Consider the following 15,206-nt stretch of genomic DNA (forward strand, 5'->3'; position numbering starts at 1 on the left):
TGCACACACTGGGACCTGCTGGGACCTACTGGGAGCCCTGCATACACTGGGACCCGCTGGGGACCTCTGCACCCACTGGGACCTGCTGGGACCTACTGGGACCTGCTGGGAACCTCTGCACACACTGGGACCTGCTGGGACCCACTGGGAGCCCTGCACCCACTGGGACCTGCTGGGACCCACTGGGAGCCCTGCATCCACTGGGACCTGCTGGGACCTACTGGGACCTCAGCACCCACTGGGACCCTCTGGGACCTACTGGGAGCCCTGCACACGTTGGGACCCACTGGGGACCTCTGCACAGACTGGGACATGCTGGGTCCTGCTGGGAGCCCTGCACCCACTGGGACATGCTGGGGACCTCTGCACCCACTGGGACCTGCTGGGACCTACTGGGAGCCCTGCACACACTGGGACCTGCTGGGACCCACTGGGAGCCCTGCACACACTGGGACCTGCTGGGACCTACTGGGACCTCAGCACCCACAGGGACCCTCTGGGACCTACTGGGAGCCCTGCACACATTGGGACCCACTGGGGACCTCTGCACAGACTGGGACATGCTGGGTCCTGCTGGGAGCCCTGCACCCACTGGGACATGCTGGGGACCTCTGCACACACTGGGACCTGCTGGGACCTACTGGGAGCCCTGCACACGCTGGGACCCACTGGGAGCCCTGCACACACTGGGACCTGCTGGGACCTGCTGGGAGCCCTGCACCCACTGGGACCTGCTGGGACCCACTGGGAGCCCTGCACACACTGGGACCTGCTGGGACCTACTGGGACCTCAGCACCCACTGGGACCCTCTGGGACCTACTGGGAGCCCTGCACACACTGGGACCTGCTGGGACCTTCTGGGATCCTCTGCACCCACTGGGACCTGCTGGGACCCACTGGGAGCCCTGCACACACTGGGACCTGCTGGGACCTACTGGGACCTCAGCACCCACTGGGACCCTCTGGGACCTACTGGGAGCCCTGCACCCACTGGGACCTGCTGGGACCCACTGGGAGCCCTGCATCCACTGGGACCTGCTGGGACCTACTGGGAGCCCTGCACACACTGGGACCTGCTGGGACCCACTGGGAGCCCTGCACCCACTGGGACCTGCTGGGACCCACTGGGAGCCCTGCATCCACTGGGACCTGCTGGGACCTACTGGGACCTCAGCACCCACTGGGACCCTCTGGGACCTACTGGGAGCCCTGCACACATTGGGACCCACTGGGGACCTCTGCACAGACTGGGACATGCTGGGTCCTGCTGGGAGCCCTGCACCCACTGGGACATGCTGGGGACCTCTGCACACACTGGGACCTGCTGGGACCTACTGGGAGCCCTGCACACGCTGGGACCCGCTGGGAGCCCTGCACACACTGGGACCTGCTGGGACCTGCTGGGAGCCCTGCACACACTGGGACCTGCTGGGACCCACTGGGAGCCCTGCACACACTGGGACCTGCTGGGACCTACTGGGACCTCAGCACCCACTGGGACCCTCTGGGACCTACTGGGAGCCCTGCACACACTGGGACCCACTGGGGACCTCTGCACCCACTGGGACCTGCTGGGACACACTGGGACCTGCTGGGAACCTCTGCACATACTAGGACCTGCTGGGACCCACTGGGAGCCCTGCACCCACTGGCACCTGCTGGGACTTACCGGGAGCCCTGCACCCATTGGGACCCACTGGGGACCTCTGCACAGACTGGGACATGCTGGGTCCTGCTGGGAGCCCTGCACCCACTGGGACATGCTGGGGACCTCTGCACACACTGGGATCTGCTGGGACCTACTGGGAGCCCTGCACACACTGGGAACTGTTGGGACCTACTGGGATTCTGTGCACACATTGGGACCCCTTGGGATCTCCCCCTGACTGGGACTCACTGGGAGGCACTGGGCCAGGCCCCTCCCCCCCTGCTGCCCCACCTCCCCTCCCCCCCCCCAGTACCTGCGCGGTGGGGTCCCAGTAGCCCCACTGGAGACCAAGCGGAGAGAATGAGTTGGGACACCCAGGCACCCCGGTGGCCCAACCCCCTCCTGGCACCCCCGGGCACCGGGGGGCGGGGACCAGGGACCAGTGCCCAGTGCTCCATGACCAGTGCCCAGTGCTCCATGACCAGTGCCCTTCCCAGTTCCTCATGACCATCATTGACCAGTGCCCAGTATCCTTCCCAGTTCCCGGTGCCCAGTGCCCCCTGCCCAGTGCCCTTCCCAGTTCCTCATGACCCATGCCCCATATCCAGTGGCCAGTGCCCTTCCCAGTGCCCTTCTCCAAGCCCAGTGCCCAGCAACCAGTACTAGTGCCCAGTGCCCTTCCCAGTTCCCGTGACCTCTGCCCCATGCCCAGTGCCCTTCCCAGTTCCCAGGCTCCAGTGCCCAGTGCCCTTCCCAGTGCCTCCTGACCATCATTGACCAGTGCCCAGTACCCTTCCCAGTTCCCGGTGCCCAGTGCCCCCTGCCCAGTGCCCTTCCCAGTTCCTCATGACCAGTGCCCCATATTCAGTCACCAGTGTCCTTCCCAGTGCCCCTCCCCAAGCCCAGTGCCCAGCAACTAGTACCAGTGTCCAGTGCCCCCTGCCCAGTGCCCTTCCCAGTTCCCAGTGCCCTTCCCAGTGCCCAGTGGCCAGTGCCCCATGTCCAGTGCCCAGTGCCCCGTGACCAGCAACCAGTTACCACTGACTTCCCAGTGCCCTGTGCCCAGTGCCCAGTGCCCAATGGCCCAGTGCCCTGTGATCACTGACCAGTGCCCAGTGCTCTTCCCAGTGCCCTCTGATGAGTGACAAGTGCCCCGTGACCAGTGCCCTTCCCAGTGACCCATGACTATCATCAACCAGTGCTCAGTGCCCTTCCCAGTTCCTGGTTCCCAGTGCCCTTCCCAGTGCCTGGTGCCCTATGACCAGTGTCCAGTGCTCCCTGCCCAGTGCCCTTCCCAGTCCCCAGTGCCCTTCCTAGTGCCCCGTGCCCGGTGCCCTTCCCAATTCCCAGTGTCCAGTGCCCCATGTCCAGTGACCAGTGCCCTTCCCAGAGCCCTTCCCAGTGACCTTCCCAGTGACCAGTGCCCTGTGACCAGCACCCAGTGCCATTCCCAGTGCCCCCCATGCCAACTGCCCAGTGCTCTTCCCAGTGCCCATCACAACCCACTCTACCCAGTTCCCCTCCCAGTGACCAGTGCCCAAGACAGCCCAGAACAACCAGTACCCTGCCCAGTGCCTCACAGCCTTCCCAGTATCCAGCACAGCCCAGTGCCCAGTTGCCAGCACAGCCCACAGTGCCTCACGCCCAGTGTCCAGTACCCAGTGCCCAGTGCAGCCCACAGCGCCCAGTGCAATTCCCAGTGCCCTTCCCCGTGCCCAGTGCCCAGTTCCCAGTGCCCCATGCCCTGTCCAGTGCCCAGCATGGCCCACAGTGCCCAGTGCCGAGATCCCAGTGACCTTCCCAGTGCCCAGTGCCCAGTTCCCAGTGCCCCATGCCCTGCCCAGTGCCCAGCACAGCCCACAGCACCCAGTGCAATTCCCAGTGCCCTTCCCCGTGCCCAGTGCCCAGCATGGCCAACAGTGCCCAGTGCAATCCCCAGCGACCTTCCCAGTGCCCAGTGCAATTCCCAGTGCCCTTCCCCGTGCCCAGTTCCCAGCATGGCCCACAGCGCTCAGTGCAATTCCCAGTGACCTTCCCAGTGCCCAGTGCCCAGTTCCCAGTGCCCCATGCCCTGTCCAGTGCCCAGCATGGCCCACAGCAGCCAGTGCAATTCCCAGTGCCCTTCCCAGTGCCCAGTGCCCAGTTCCCAGTGCCCCATGCCCTGCCCAGTGCCCAGCATGGCCCACAGCACCCAGTGCAACTCCCAGTGCCCAGTGCCCACTTCCCAGTTCCCAGTAGCCCATGCCCAGTTCTCAGTAGTCCATGGTGCCCATGCCCAGCGCCTGCCCCCTTTCCCGCAGTGTCCCACAGCCCCATGCAGTGCCCAGTGCTGTGCCCAGTGCCCCGTGCAGTGCCCTGCCCAGTGCCCCCTGCAGCAGTGCCCTTCCCTTCCAGTGCCCAGTGTAGCGCCCAGGGCAGTGCCCAGACCCCCCTGTGCAGTGCCTCTGCCATGCCTGTGCAGTGCCAGTGCCCGTGCAGTGCCCATCCAGTGCCAGTGCTTTATTCAAACCCCCTCCCAGCACCCACACCATACCCGTGTCATACACACACCATCCCCGTGCAGTGCCCGTGCAGTGCCCACTGCCATACACAACCCCTGCTCCCAGCACCCACACCACACCCGTGCCACACACACCCCGACGCCATGCAGTGCCCGTGCCAGTGCCCACATAGTGCCTGTGCCAGTGCAGTGCCAGTGCAGTGCTCATGCAGTGCCCACTGCTGTACTCATCCCTCTCCCAGCACCCACACCATACCCGTGCCACACGCATACCGAGCCTGTGCAGTGCCCAGTGCCATATCCAACCTCCCCTCCCAGCATCCACACCATACCTGTGCCATGCACACACCAACCACATACAGTGCCTGTGCCAGTGCAGTGCCAGGGCAGTCTCTGTGCAGTGCAGTGCCCATGCAGTGCCCATGCAGTGCCCAGTGCCATACTCAACGCCCCTCCCAGTACCCACACCATACCCGCGCCAGAGACACACCAACCCTGCACAGTGCCCGTGCCAGTGCAGTGCCCATGCAGTCCCAGTGCAGTACCAGTACCCATGCAGTGCAGTGCCAGTGCCCGTGCAGTGCCCAGTGCCATATTCAACCCCCCTCCCAGCACCCTCACCACACCCATGCCACACGCACACCGACCCCGTGCAGTGCCAGTGCCCATGCAGTCCCAGTGCAGTACCAGTGCCCATGCAGTGCAGTGCCAGTGCCCATGCAGTGCCCAGTGCCATATTCAACCCCCCTCCCAGCACCCTCACCACACCCATGCCACACGCACACCGACCCCATGCAGTGCCCGTGCAGTGCCAGCACAGCACCAGTGCCCATGCAGTGCAGTGCCTGTGCCAGTGCCCGTGCCCGTGCAGTCCCAGTGCTGTATACAACCCCCCTCCCAGCACCCACACCACACCCGTGCCACACGCACACCATCCCCATGCAGTGCCAGTGCCTGTGCAGTGCCAGCACAGTGCCAGCACAGTGCCAGTGCCCATGCAGTGCCAGTGCAGTGCCCATGCAGTCCCAATACAGTGCCAGTGCCCGTGCAGTGCCCAGTGCCATACTGAACGCCCCTCCCAGTACCCACACCACACCTGTGCCATGCACACACCAACCACATACAGTGCAGTGCCAGGGCAGTGCCAGGGCAGTCTCTGTGCAGTGCAGTGCCCGTGCAGTGCCCAGTGCCATATCCAACCCCCCCTCCCAGCACCCTCCCCACACCCGTGCCACACACACACTGACCCCGTGCAGTGCCAGTGCCCGTGCCAGTGCCCATGCAGTGCCCGTGCAGTGCCCGTGCAGTGCGGCGCAGCCGGGCTCACCCAGGAGCAGTAGGGCCAGGGCCATGGCGGTGCCGACGGGGCCGGCGGGGCGGGAGGGCCGGGACCCGGCCAAGGATGACTCAGTCCGTCCGTCCGTCCGGGGGGGCTGGGAGGGGGCTGGGGGGGCCCGGAGGGGGGGGGGGGGGGGGGGAAGGGGTGCCCTTTTTGGGGGGGTGGGGTAACCCGGGCCAGGGCGGGTGGGGGTTAACGCCGGAGACACGTGGCGCCCAGGGGACACACGTGCGGCGCCCACGCGTGGGCACGTGGCCTCGCGCCGCCCCGACACGCGTGGGGACGGGGCCTCCTGCTGCCCCGACACGTGTGGGGTTGTGGCCTCTCACCGCCCGGACACGTGTGGGGTTGTGGCCTCCCACAGACACGCGTGGGCACGGGGCCTCCTGCTGCCCCGACACGCGTGTGCATGGGGCCTCCCACCGCCCCGACACGCGTGTGCACATGGCCTCCCAACGACCCGACACACATGTGCACATGGCCTCCCACCGCCCCGACACGCATGTGCACAGGGTCTCACACCGCCCTGACACACGTGGGAACGTGGCCTCCCACCAACATGCGTGTGCACGGGGCCTCGCGCCGCTCCGACATGCGTGTGCACATGGCCTCCCACCGCCCCGCGTGTGCACGTGTCCTCCCAACGACCCGACACGCATGTGCACGGGGTCTCACACCGCCCTGACACACGTGGGAACGTGGCCTCCCACCGACATGCGTGTGCACGGGGCCTCGCGCCACCCTGACGCGCGTGTGCACGTGGCCTCCCACCACCCCAACACGTGTGCGCACGGGGCCTCCCACCGCCCTGACAGGTGTGTGCACGGGACCTCGCGCTGCCCCAACACACGTGGGGACGTGGCCTCCCACCGACACACGTGGGCACGGGGCCTCCTGCTGCCACGACACGCGTGTGCACGGGGCCTCGCGCCGCCCCGACATGTGTGGGGACAGGGCCTCCCACAGACACGCGTGGGGACGGGGCCTCCTGCTGCCCCGACACGTGTGGGGTTGTGGCCTCCCACAGACACGCGTGGGCACGGGGCCTCCTGCTGCCCCGACACGCGTGTGCATGGGGCCTCCCACCGCCCCGACACGCGTGTGCACGGGGCCTCGCGCCGCCCCGACATGCGTGTGCACGTGGCCTCCCACCACCCCGCGTGTGCACGTGGCCTCCCAACGACCCGACACGCATGTGCACGGGGCCTCACACTGCCCTGACACACGTGGGAACGTGGCCTCCCACCGACATGCGTGTGCACGGGGCCTCGCGCCACCCTGACACGCGTGTGCACGTGGCCTCCCACCACCCCAACACGTGTGCGCACGGGGCCTCCCACCGCCCTGACAGGTGTGTGCACGGGGCCTCGCGCTGCCCCAACACACGTGGGGACGTGGCCTCCCACCAACACACGTGGGCACGGGGCCTCCTGCTGCCATGACACGCGTGTGCACGGGGCCTCGCCGACATGTGTGGGGACAGGGCCTCCCACAGACACGTGTGGGGACGGGGCCTCCTGCTGCCCCAACACGTGTGGGGTTGTGGCCTCCCAGAGACACGTGTGGGCACAGGGGCTACTGCTGCCCCGACACACGTGTGCATGGGGCCTCCCACCACCCCGACACGCGTGTGCACGGGGCCTCGCGCCGCCCCGACACACGTGCGGACGTGGCCTCCCACCGCCCCGACACGCGTGGGGACGGGGCCTCCTGTCTCCCTGACATGTATGGGGTTGTGGCCTCCCACAGACACGCGTGGGCACGGGGCCTCCCACCGCCCCGACACGCGTGTGCACGGGGCCTCGCGCCGCCCCGACATGCGTGTGCACGTGGCCTCCCACCACCCCGCGTGTGCACGTGGCCTCCCAACGACCCGACACGCATGTGCACAGGGTCTCACACCGCCCTGACACATGTGGGAACGTGGCCTCCCACCGACATGCGTGTGCACGGGGTCTCGCGCCACCCTGACGCGCGTGTGCACGTGGCCTCCCACCACCCCAACACGCGTGCGCACGGGGCCTCCCACCGCTCCGACAGGTGTGTGCACGGGGCCTCACGCTGCCCCAACACACGTGGGGACGTGGCCTCCCACCGACACACGTGGGCACGGGGCCTCCTGCTGCCACAACATGCGTGTGCACGGGGCCTCGCGCCGCCCCGACATGTGTGGGGACAGGGCCTCCCACAGACACGCGTGGGGACGGGGCCTCCTGCTGCCCCGACACGTGTGGGGTTGTGGCCTCCCAGAGACACGTGTGGGCACAGGGGCTCCTGCCGCCCTGACACGCGTGTGCACGTGGCCTCACGCCGCCCTGACACGTGTGTGCACAGGGCCTCGCACCGCCCTGACACACGTGTGCACATGGCCTCCCACTCTCCCAACACGCGTGTGCACGTGGCCTCCCACCGCCCCGACACGCGTGGGGACGGGGCCTCCCGCGGCAGCGGCACACGGGCAGAGGGCACATGTTCAGCCGTGCAAGGAGATGGGCACACGTGTGTGCACGCTCACTTGCACACACACGTGGACTGGAACACGTGTGTGCACGCAGCCATGCACAGAGACACGTGCACACAGTCATGCGTGCACACAGGTACACTTGCACATGCATGCACACGTGTGTGCACACACGCACAGCTGCACACGTGTACATAAGCACACATACATGCACGTATGCACACACACAGGCACACGTGTGCAGACATACACACACACAAGTGCACATGCATGCATTGCACATATATACACACATGTACACACTCATGGACGTGTGTGCACACGCATGTGCACACATATGCACACACACATGCACACACGTGTACACACGTGTACACACGCGCACAAGTACACGTGTGTGCACACCCCCATTGCACAGTAAGGCCAAACTGGGGGAACAGCGAGGTCATACTGGGAGTCAGTGGGGCCATACTGGGGGGGATACTGGGGCCATACTGGGGGTGGGGAGGATATTGGGGCCATACTATGAGTCAGTGGGGCCACACTGGGGAGAAGACTGGGGTCATACTGGGTGTCAGTGAGGCCAAACTGGGGGAGATACTGGGGCCACACTGCGGGGGATACTGGAGCCATACAGGGGGTCAGCGGGGCCATACTGGGAGGGAGGGAGACCGGGGTCATACTGGGAGTCAGCGGGGCCATACTGGGGGTGGGGGAGATACTGGCGCCATACTGGGAGTCAGCGGGGCCACACTGGGAGCGATACTGGGGCCAATACTGGGGCCATACAGGGGGTCAGTGGGGCCATACTGGGGGTGGGGGAGATACTGGGGCCATACTGGGAGTCAGCAGGGCCACACTGGGGGTGATACTGGGGCTGATACTGGGGCCATACAGGGGGTCAGTGGGGCCATACTGGGGGTGGGGAAGATACTGGGGGCATACTGGGGGTCAGCGGGGCCATACTGGGGGCGATACTGGGGCCATACAGGGGGTCAGTGGGGCCATACTGGGGGTGGGGGAGATACTGGGGCCATACTGGCAGGCAGTTGGGCTTTACTGGGGGGGGTCACAGGCTACAGGTCCCCATTGCCCCCAAATGCCCCCCAGAGCCCTCTGCCCCCCCCCCCCACCTCCCACTGCCCCCCTTCCCCACCTCCCCAGTGCTCCCAATTAAACTCCCCGGCTTCCCAGTAACCCTCCTACCCGCGCCACACCCCCCCGCAGTGCTCCCTCATGGTCCCTCCCGGCCCTCCCACCCCCCCCCAATGGACCCGCCCAGGCCGCGCAGCACCGCGCAGGCACCGCCTGTGGCCACGCCCCCTCGTCACTGCCGCCGGGGCACCGGCCCCGCCCCCTAGCAACCGGCCCCGCCCCCCCCGTGCGCCCCCGCCCCCTGTCGGGAAGGAAGAGCCGCAAGGTAGGAGGAGGGGGGGGGGCCCGGGGGGGCGGCACCGTTTATTGACCACGCCCACCGCAGACCCCAGTGTCCAGGGGGTCCGACCCCCCCAATTTCCCCCCCCCAGGACCCCCCCCCCCAGGTCCAGCTCCACCGAGGTGGCTGGGGGGGGCCATGGGGCATCCTGGGGGGGTCCTGGGGCATCTTGGGGGTCCCACGGAGTCCTGGGGGGGGGTCCCAAGGGGTCCATCCCCCCCCCCTTCAGAAGGTGTGAACCAGCGGGACACTGGGCAGCTCTGGGGCGGGGGGTCCTGTCCCCGTCCCCCCGCCACCACTGCCAGCCCCCGCCGCCCCCCGGGCCGAGGTGGGGGGCTGCCCCCCACCGCTGCCCCCCGGTACCGGCTCACCCCGGACAAGGAGGATCCTGGCGGGGCCGGGGGGGGGCAGCTGGGCCAGCGCCTGCAGGCAGAGGCGGGCAGGTTCCCCCCCAGCCCCCCGGAGGAGCAGCACGGGGGGCAGCCCCCCGGCCGCCCCCACCACTGCCAGCCGTGGGGATGGGGAGAGGGATGGGGACCCCCCCGCCACGAGCACCTCGGGGGGCTGCGGCTGGACGTTGGGCACCTCCGCGGCCTGGAGATGGACATTTGTCACCTCTGTGGGCTTGAGTTGGACGCTGGGCGCCTCCATGGTCTTGAGATGGACGTTGGGTGCCTCCATGGTCTTGACATGGACATTGGGCACCTCCATAGTCTTGAGCTGGATGTTGGGTGCCTCCATGGTCTTGAGTTGGACATTGGGCACTTCCATGGTCTTGAGATGGACGTTGGGCACCTCCGTGGTCTTGAGTTGGATGTTCAGCACCTCCTCTGTGGTCTTGAGTTGGACGCTGGGCACCTCCTCTGTGGTCTTGAGTTGGACGCTGGGCACCTCCATGGGCTTGAGTTGGATGTTCGGCACCTCCTCTGTGGTCTTGAGTTGGATGCTGGGCACCTCCATGGGCTTGAGTTGGACACTGGGCACCTCCACAGTCTTGAGTTGGACATTGGCCACCTCCGCAGGCTTGAGCTGGATGTTGGGGACCTCCATGGTCTTGAGTTGGATGTCGGGCACCTCCATGGTCTTGAGATGGATGTTGGGCACCTCCTCCATGGTCTTGAGTTGGACATTGGACACCTCCATGGTTTTGAGATGCATGTTAAGGACCTCTGCGGTCTTGAGTTGGACACTGGGCACCTCCATCATTTGGTGACAGGTGTTGGGCACTTCAGTGGCCTGGAGATGAACATTTGTCACCTCCATTGTCTTCAGTTGGATGTTGGGTACCTCCGTGATCTTGAGATGGATGTTAGGCACCTCCACCATTTGGTGATGGACACTGGACACCTCGGTTTCTTGGAGATGGACATTGGTCACCTCTGTAGTGTGGAGATGGACGCTGGGCACCTCCGTGACTTGGAGATGGACACCGGGCACCTCAGTGGTTTGGTGACACACATTGGGCACCTCTGCGGTCTGGAGATGGATGCTGGGCACCTCTGCATCCTGGAGATGGACACTGGGAACCTCCATAGTTTGGTGATGGACGTTGGTCACCTCAGTGGCCTCCAGGTTAACATTGGTCACCTTCGTGGTTTGGAGATGGATGTTGGGCACCTCAGTGGTTTCAAGATGGACACTGGGCACCTCAGTGGTTTCAAGTTGGACACTGGGCGCCTCTGTGGTCTGCAGCTGGATGTTGGGCACCTCCATGGCCTGGAGCTGGACATTGGGCACCTCTGTGGCCTGGAGGTGAACGTCGGGCACCTCTGTGGCCTCAAGATGGACACTGGGGACCTCTGCGGTTTGGAGATGGACACTGGGGACCTCCGTGGTTCGGAGATGGATATTGGACACCTCTGTTGCTTGGAGATGGATATCGGGTACCTTGGTGGTTTGGAGATGGACATTTGTCACCTCTGTTTTCTGCAGCTGGACATCGTGTACCTCCATGGTCTGGAGATGGACACTAGGCACCTCCGTGGCCTGGAGAGGGACATCTGTCACTTCTGTGGCCTGGAGATGGACACTGGGAACCTCTGAGGGCTGCGTCAGGGCTTGGACCTGGATGTTGGTGATCTCAGAGGGTTGTGGCAGGGCTTGGAGCTCAACATTTGTTACCTCTGTGGCCTGCAGCTGGATGTTGGTAACATCTGAGGGTTGTGGCAGGGTTTGGAGCTGAACATTTGTCACCTCAGTGGCCTGCAGCTGGATGTTGGTGACATCCAAGGGTTGTGGTAGGGCTTGGAGCTGGATGTTGGTCACCTTGGAGGGTTGTGGCAGAGCTTGGAGCTGGACATTTGTCACCTCGGTGGCCTGCAACTGGATGTTGGTGACCTCAGAGGGTTGTGGCAGTGCTCGGAGCTGGATGTTAGTGACATCCAAGGGTTGTGGCAGGGCTTGGAGCTGGACATTTGTCACCTCTGCGGCCTGCAGTTGGATGTTGGTGACCTCCGAGGGTTGTGGCAGAGCATGGAGCTGGATGTTGGCCACCTTGGAGGGCTGTGGCAGGGCTTGGAGCTGGACATTTGTCACCTCACTGGCTTGGAGCTGGATGTTGGTGACATCCAAGGGCTGCGGCAGGGCTTGGAGCTGGACATTTGTCACCTCGGCAGCTTGGAGCTGGATGTTGGTGACGTCCAAGGGCTGTGGCAGGGCTTGGAGCTGGATGTTGGTCACCTCACTGGCCTGGAGCTGGATGTTGGTCACCTTGGAGGGTGGTGGCAGGGCTTGAAGCTGGAGATTCGTCACCTCGGCAGCTTGGAGCTGGATGTTGGTGACATCCAAGGGCTGTGGCAGGGCTTGGAGCTGGACACTTGTCACCTCTGTGGCTTGGAGCTGGACATTTGTCACCTCGGCAGCTTGGAGCTGGATATTGGTGACCTCCAAGGGTTGCGGCAGGGCTTGGAGCTGAACGTTGGTCACCTCGGCTGCCTGCAGCTGGACGCCGGTGACCTCGGGGGGCTGTGGCCCCCGCGGGGGGAGGACGCCGCTGACGCCGCCCCTCAGGACAATGACGTTGGCCCCCGCCGGGGCCCCCGCCACCGCCTGGAGCTGGACACCGGGCAGCGCCTGCCCCGTGCTGGGTACCAAGAGGATGCTCTGCCCAGCAACGGGCGGTCCCGACGCTTGGGGACCCTTCCCCACCCGGGGCGGGGGACCCTCGGCGGGCAGGAGGGTGAAGGCAGGGGACTCAGCGGGTGGGCTGGGCAGCAGAAGGACCTTCCGCTGAGGTGCCGGGGGGCTGGGGATGAGCTGAAGGCCCTGGGGGGTCTGCACCAGCAAGAAGGTCTGGGGTTCAGGGGGAGGCAGAGGGAGACGTTGGGGGGTCCCGCGAGGACCCGGGGTGTGGGTGCGGAGGTGACGCTGGAGGTAGGAGGCCATGACGAAGGCCTTGGGGCAGAGCGGGCAGCGGTAGGGGCGGGCGGCGGAGTGGGTGCGGCGGTGGAGCTGGAGGTTGGAGGAGTGGGTGAAGGTCTTGCCGCACTGAGGGCAGGCGTAGGGTCGCTCGCCGGTGTGGACCCGTTGGTGTTGGCGGAGGTTGGAGGTTTGGGCGAAGGCTTTGCCGCAGACGGGGCAGGCGTGGGGCCGCTCGCCGGTGTGGAGCTGGCGATGGCGGCGGAGGCAAGAGGTGTTCTTGAAGGCTTTGGGACAGTCGGGACAGCGGTAGGGTCGTTCACCGGTGTGTTGCCGGAGGTGATATTGGTAGTGGGACGCCCACTTGAAGGTGAGACCACACTGGGCACACTCGAAGGCCCGTAGGCCCGTGTGAACCCGCTGGTGGATCTGGAGGAGGGAGGAACGCTTGAAGGCCTTGCCGCACTCGCGGCAGGCGTAGGGTCGCTCGCCCGTGTGGTCCCTCATGTGGTAACGCAACCCCGAGGAACCCTTGAAGGCTTTGCCGCACTCGGTGCATTGGTACGGGCGCTCCGGGGCCGGCTGGGGTGCAGCTGGGGGGTGAGGAACCTCGGGAGGGTGACGCGGTGGGACGGCGGCAGGGTGGCTACGTTGGTGACCCAACAGCCCGGCCAACTGGGTGAAGGTCTTGGGGCAGACGGTGCACTTGTAGGGCCGCTCGGCAGCGTGGCCGTGCCGGTGCCGGGCCAACCCCGAGCTGTTCTTAAAGGTCTTGCCGCAGGTAGAGCAGCGGTGAGTGGTGACCGAGGTGGTCACCGTTGCCACCGAGTGGCTGCCTTGGTGGCCCAGCAGCTCCTCCTCACTGGTGAAGCTCAGCGGGCAGATGGAGCACCTCCAGAGCGTCTCCGGTGCCACGGCGGGCGCCGGGAGGAGCGGTGGCACGGTGGTGTGGCCGGCGTGGCTCTGGAGATGTTTCTGCAGGCAAGCGTCAGAGACGAAAGCCTTGGCGCAGGTCGGGCACTCGTGGGGCCGGGGGGTGGCGGCGTGGGTGCGGCGGTGGAGGAGGAGGTTGGAGGAGTGGGTGAAGGTCTTGCCGCACTGAGAGCAGGCGTAGGGTCGCTCACCGGTGTGGACCCGTTGGTGTTGGCGGAGGTTGGTGGCTTGGGCGAAGGCTTTGCCGCAGACGGGGCAGGCGTGGGGCCGCTCGCCCGTGTGGGTGTGACGGTGACGGCGGAGGCTGGAAGAGTTCTTGAAGGCTTTGGGACAAGCGGGACAGCGGTATGGTCGTTCGCCGGTGTGTTGCCGGAGGTGATACTGGTAGTGGGACGCCCACTTGAAGGTGAGACCACACTGGGCGCACTCGAAGGCCCGTAGGCCCGTGTGAACGCGCTGGTGGGTCTGGAGGAGGGAGGAACGCTTGAAGGCCTTGCCACACTGGGGACAAGCGTAGGGTCGCTCGCCCGTGTGGCCTCGTTGGTGGTAGAGGAGAGCGGAGGAGCCCTTGAAGGCTTTGGGACATTCGGGACACTTGTAGGGCCTCTCGCCGGTGTGGCTGCGCTGGTGGTGGGCCAGGCGGGACGACCACCTGAAGGCCTTGCCGCATTCCCGGCACGCGTAGGGCTGCTCGGCCGCGCCGGGACCCCCGGCCCCACGGGACACGGCTGGGCCGGCTGCTGGGGACGCTCCCGCCATGGTGACAGCCCCTGGGGGGGGACACACAGAGAGGGCGGGTGGGCAGGGGGTGACACACACACACCCCCCCCACCACCATCAGAGGAGACCTGGCCCGGCCATGTGGACCGGGTCAGGGCAGGGGAGGGAGGGGGCGTGGCCTCTGCGGGGGGCGTGGCCTCTGCGGGGGGCGTGGCCTCCGCGTGGGGGCGTGGCCTAGATGGCTGGGGAGGAGCCAGCCCTGGTGCATTGGCATTGCAGGGGCGTGGCCTGGTCTGCGGTGGGCGTGGCCACGCTGCAGGATGCCACGCCCCCACCGGGCCATGATCCCCACCAGGCCCCGCCCCCATTGGCCCTCACGCCCCCTCAGGCCACGCCCCCACCGGCCCACGTTCCCCTTCAGGTCACGCCCCCTACTACCCCCCAAGCTCCCTCAGGCCCCGCCCCTGGTTCACGTTCCCCCTCAAGCCACGCCCCCGGTCCCGCCCACTTTTCCCTTCAGGCCACGCCTCCTACTACCCCTCAGGCCCCTTCAGGCCACGCCCCCGCCGCGCCCCCAGGCCCCGCCTCCCCTCAAGCCCCTCACAGGCCCCGCCCTCTCCGCGCAGGCGCCGCCGCCGCCACCACCGCCCCGGCCCCGCCACCGCCGCCGCCGCCGCCGCCGCCCCCCCCTCCCGGTGCCCGCTCACCTGCCGGGCAGGGCGCGGGGAGGCGCCGCCGCGGCGGGGCAGGGCAGGGCAGGGCCCGCTCCGGCCACCGCACGCCCGCCCGCCCCCGCCGCCGCCGCCGCGCAA

General features: G+C 66.6%; 2 protein-coding genes across 2 annotated transcripts in view; both read right to left on the reverse strand.

Moving 5' to 3' along the window:
- Positions 1-15,206, reverse strand: part of LOC137675626 (uncharacterized) — a 139,872-nt gene that overhangs the window by 12,019 nt on the left and 112,647 nt on the right. The gene's annotated exons all lie outside the window — the stretch shown is intronic.
- ZNF628 (zinc finger protein 628) lies at positions 9,371-15,169 on the reverse strand. Its single transcript, XM_068421816.1, has 2 exons — positions 15,102-15,169; positions 9,371-14,444 (listed from the first exon to the last, which is right to left on the reverse strand). Exon 2 carries the CDS (start codon positions 14,431-14,433, stop codon positions 9,610-9,612), a length of 4,824 nt encoding a protein of 1,607 aa, XP_068277917.1. The 5' UTR covers positions 14,434-14,444; positions 15,102-15,169; the 3' UTR covers positions 9,371-9,609.

Source organism: Nyctibius grandis, chromosome 36 (assembly GCF_013368605.1).
Source record: "Nyctibius grandis isolate bNycGra1 chromosome 36, bNycGra1.pri, whole genome shotgun sequence".
NCBI lineage: Eukaryota > Metazoa > Chordata > Aves > Nyctibiiformes > Nyctibiidae > Nyctibius > Nyctibius grandis.

Coding starts and splice junctions, on each gene's coding strand:
- ZNF628 (XM_068421816.1), bottom strand. CDS start 14,433: ATGGCGGGAGCGTCCCCAGCAGCCGGCCCAGCCGTGTCCCGTGGGGCC.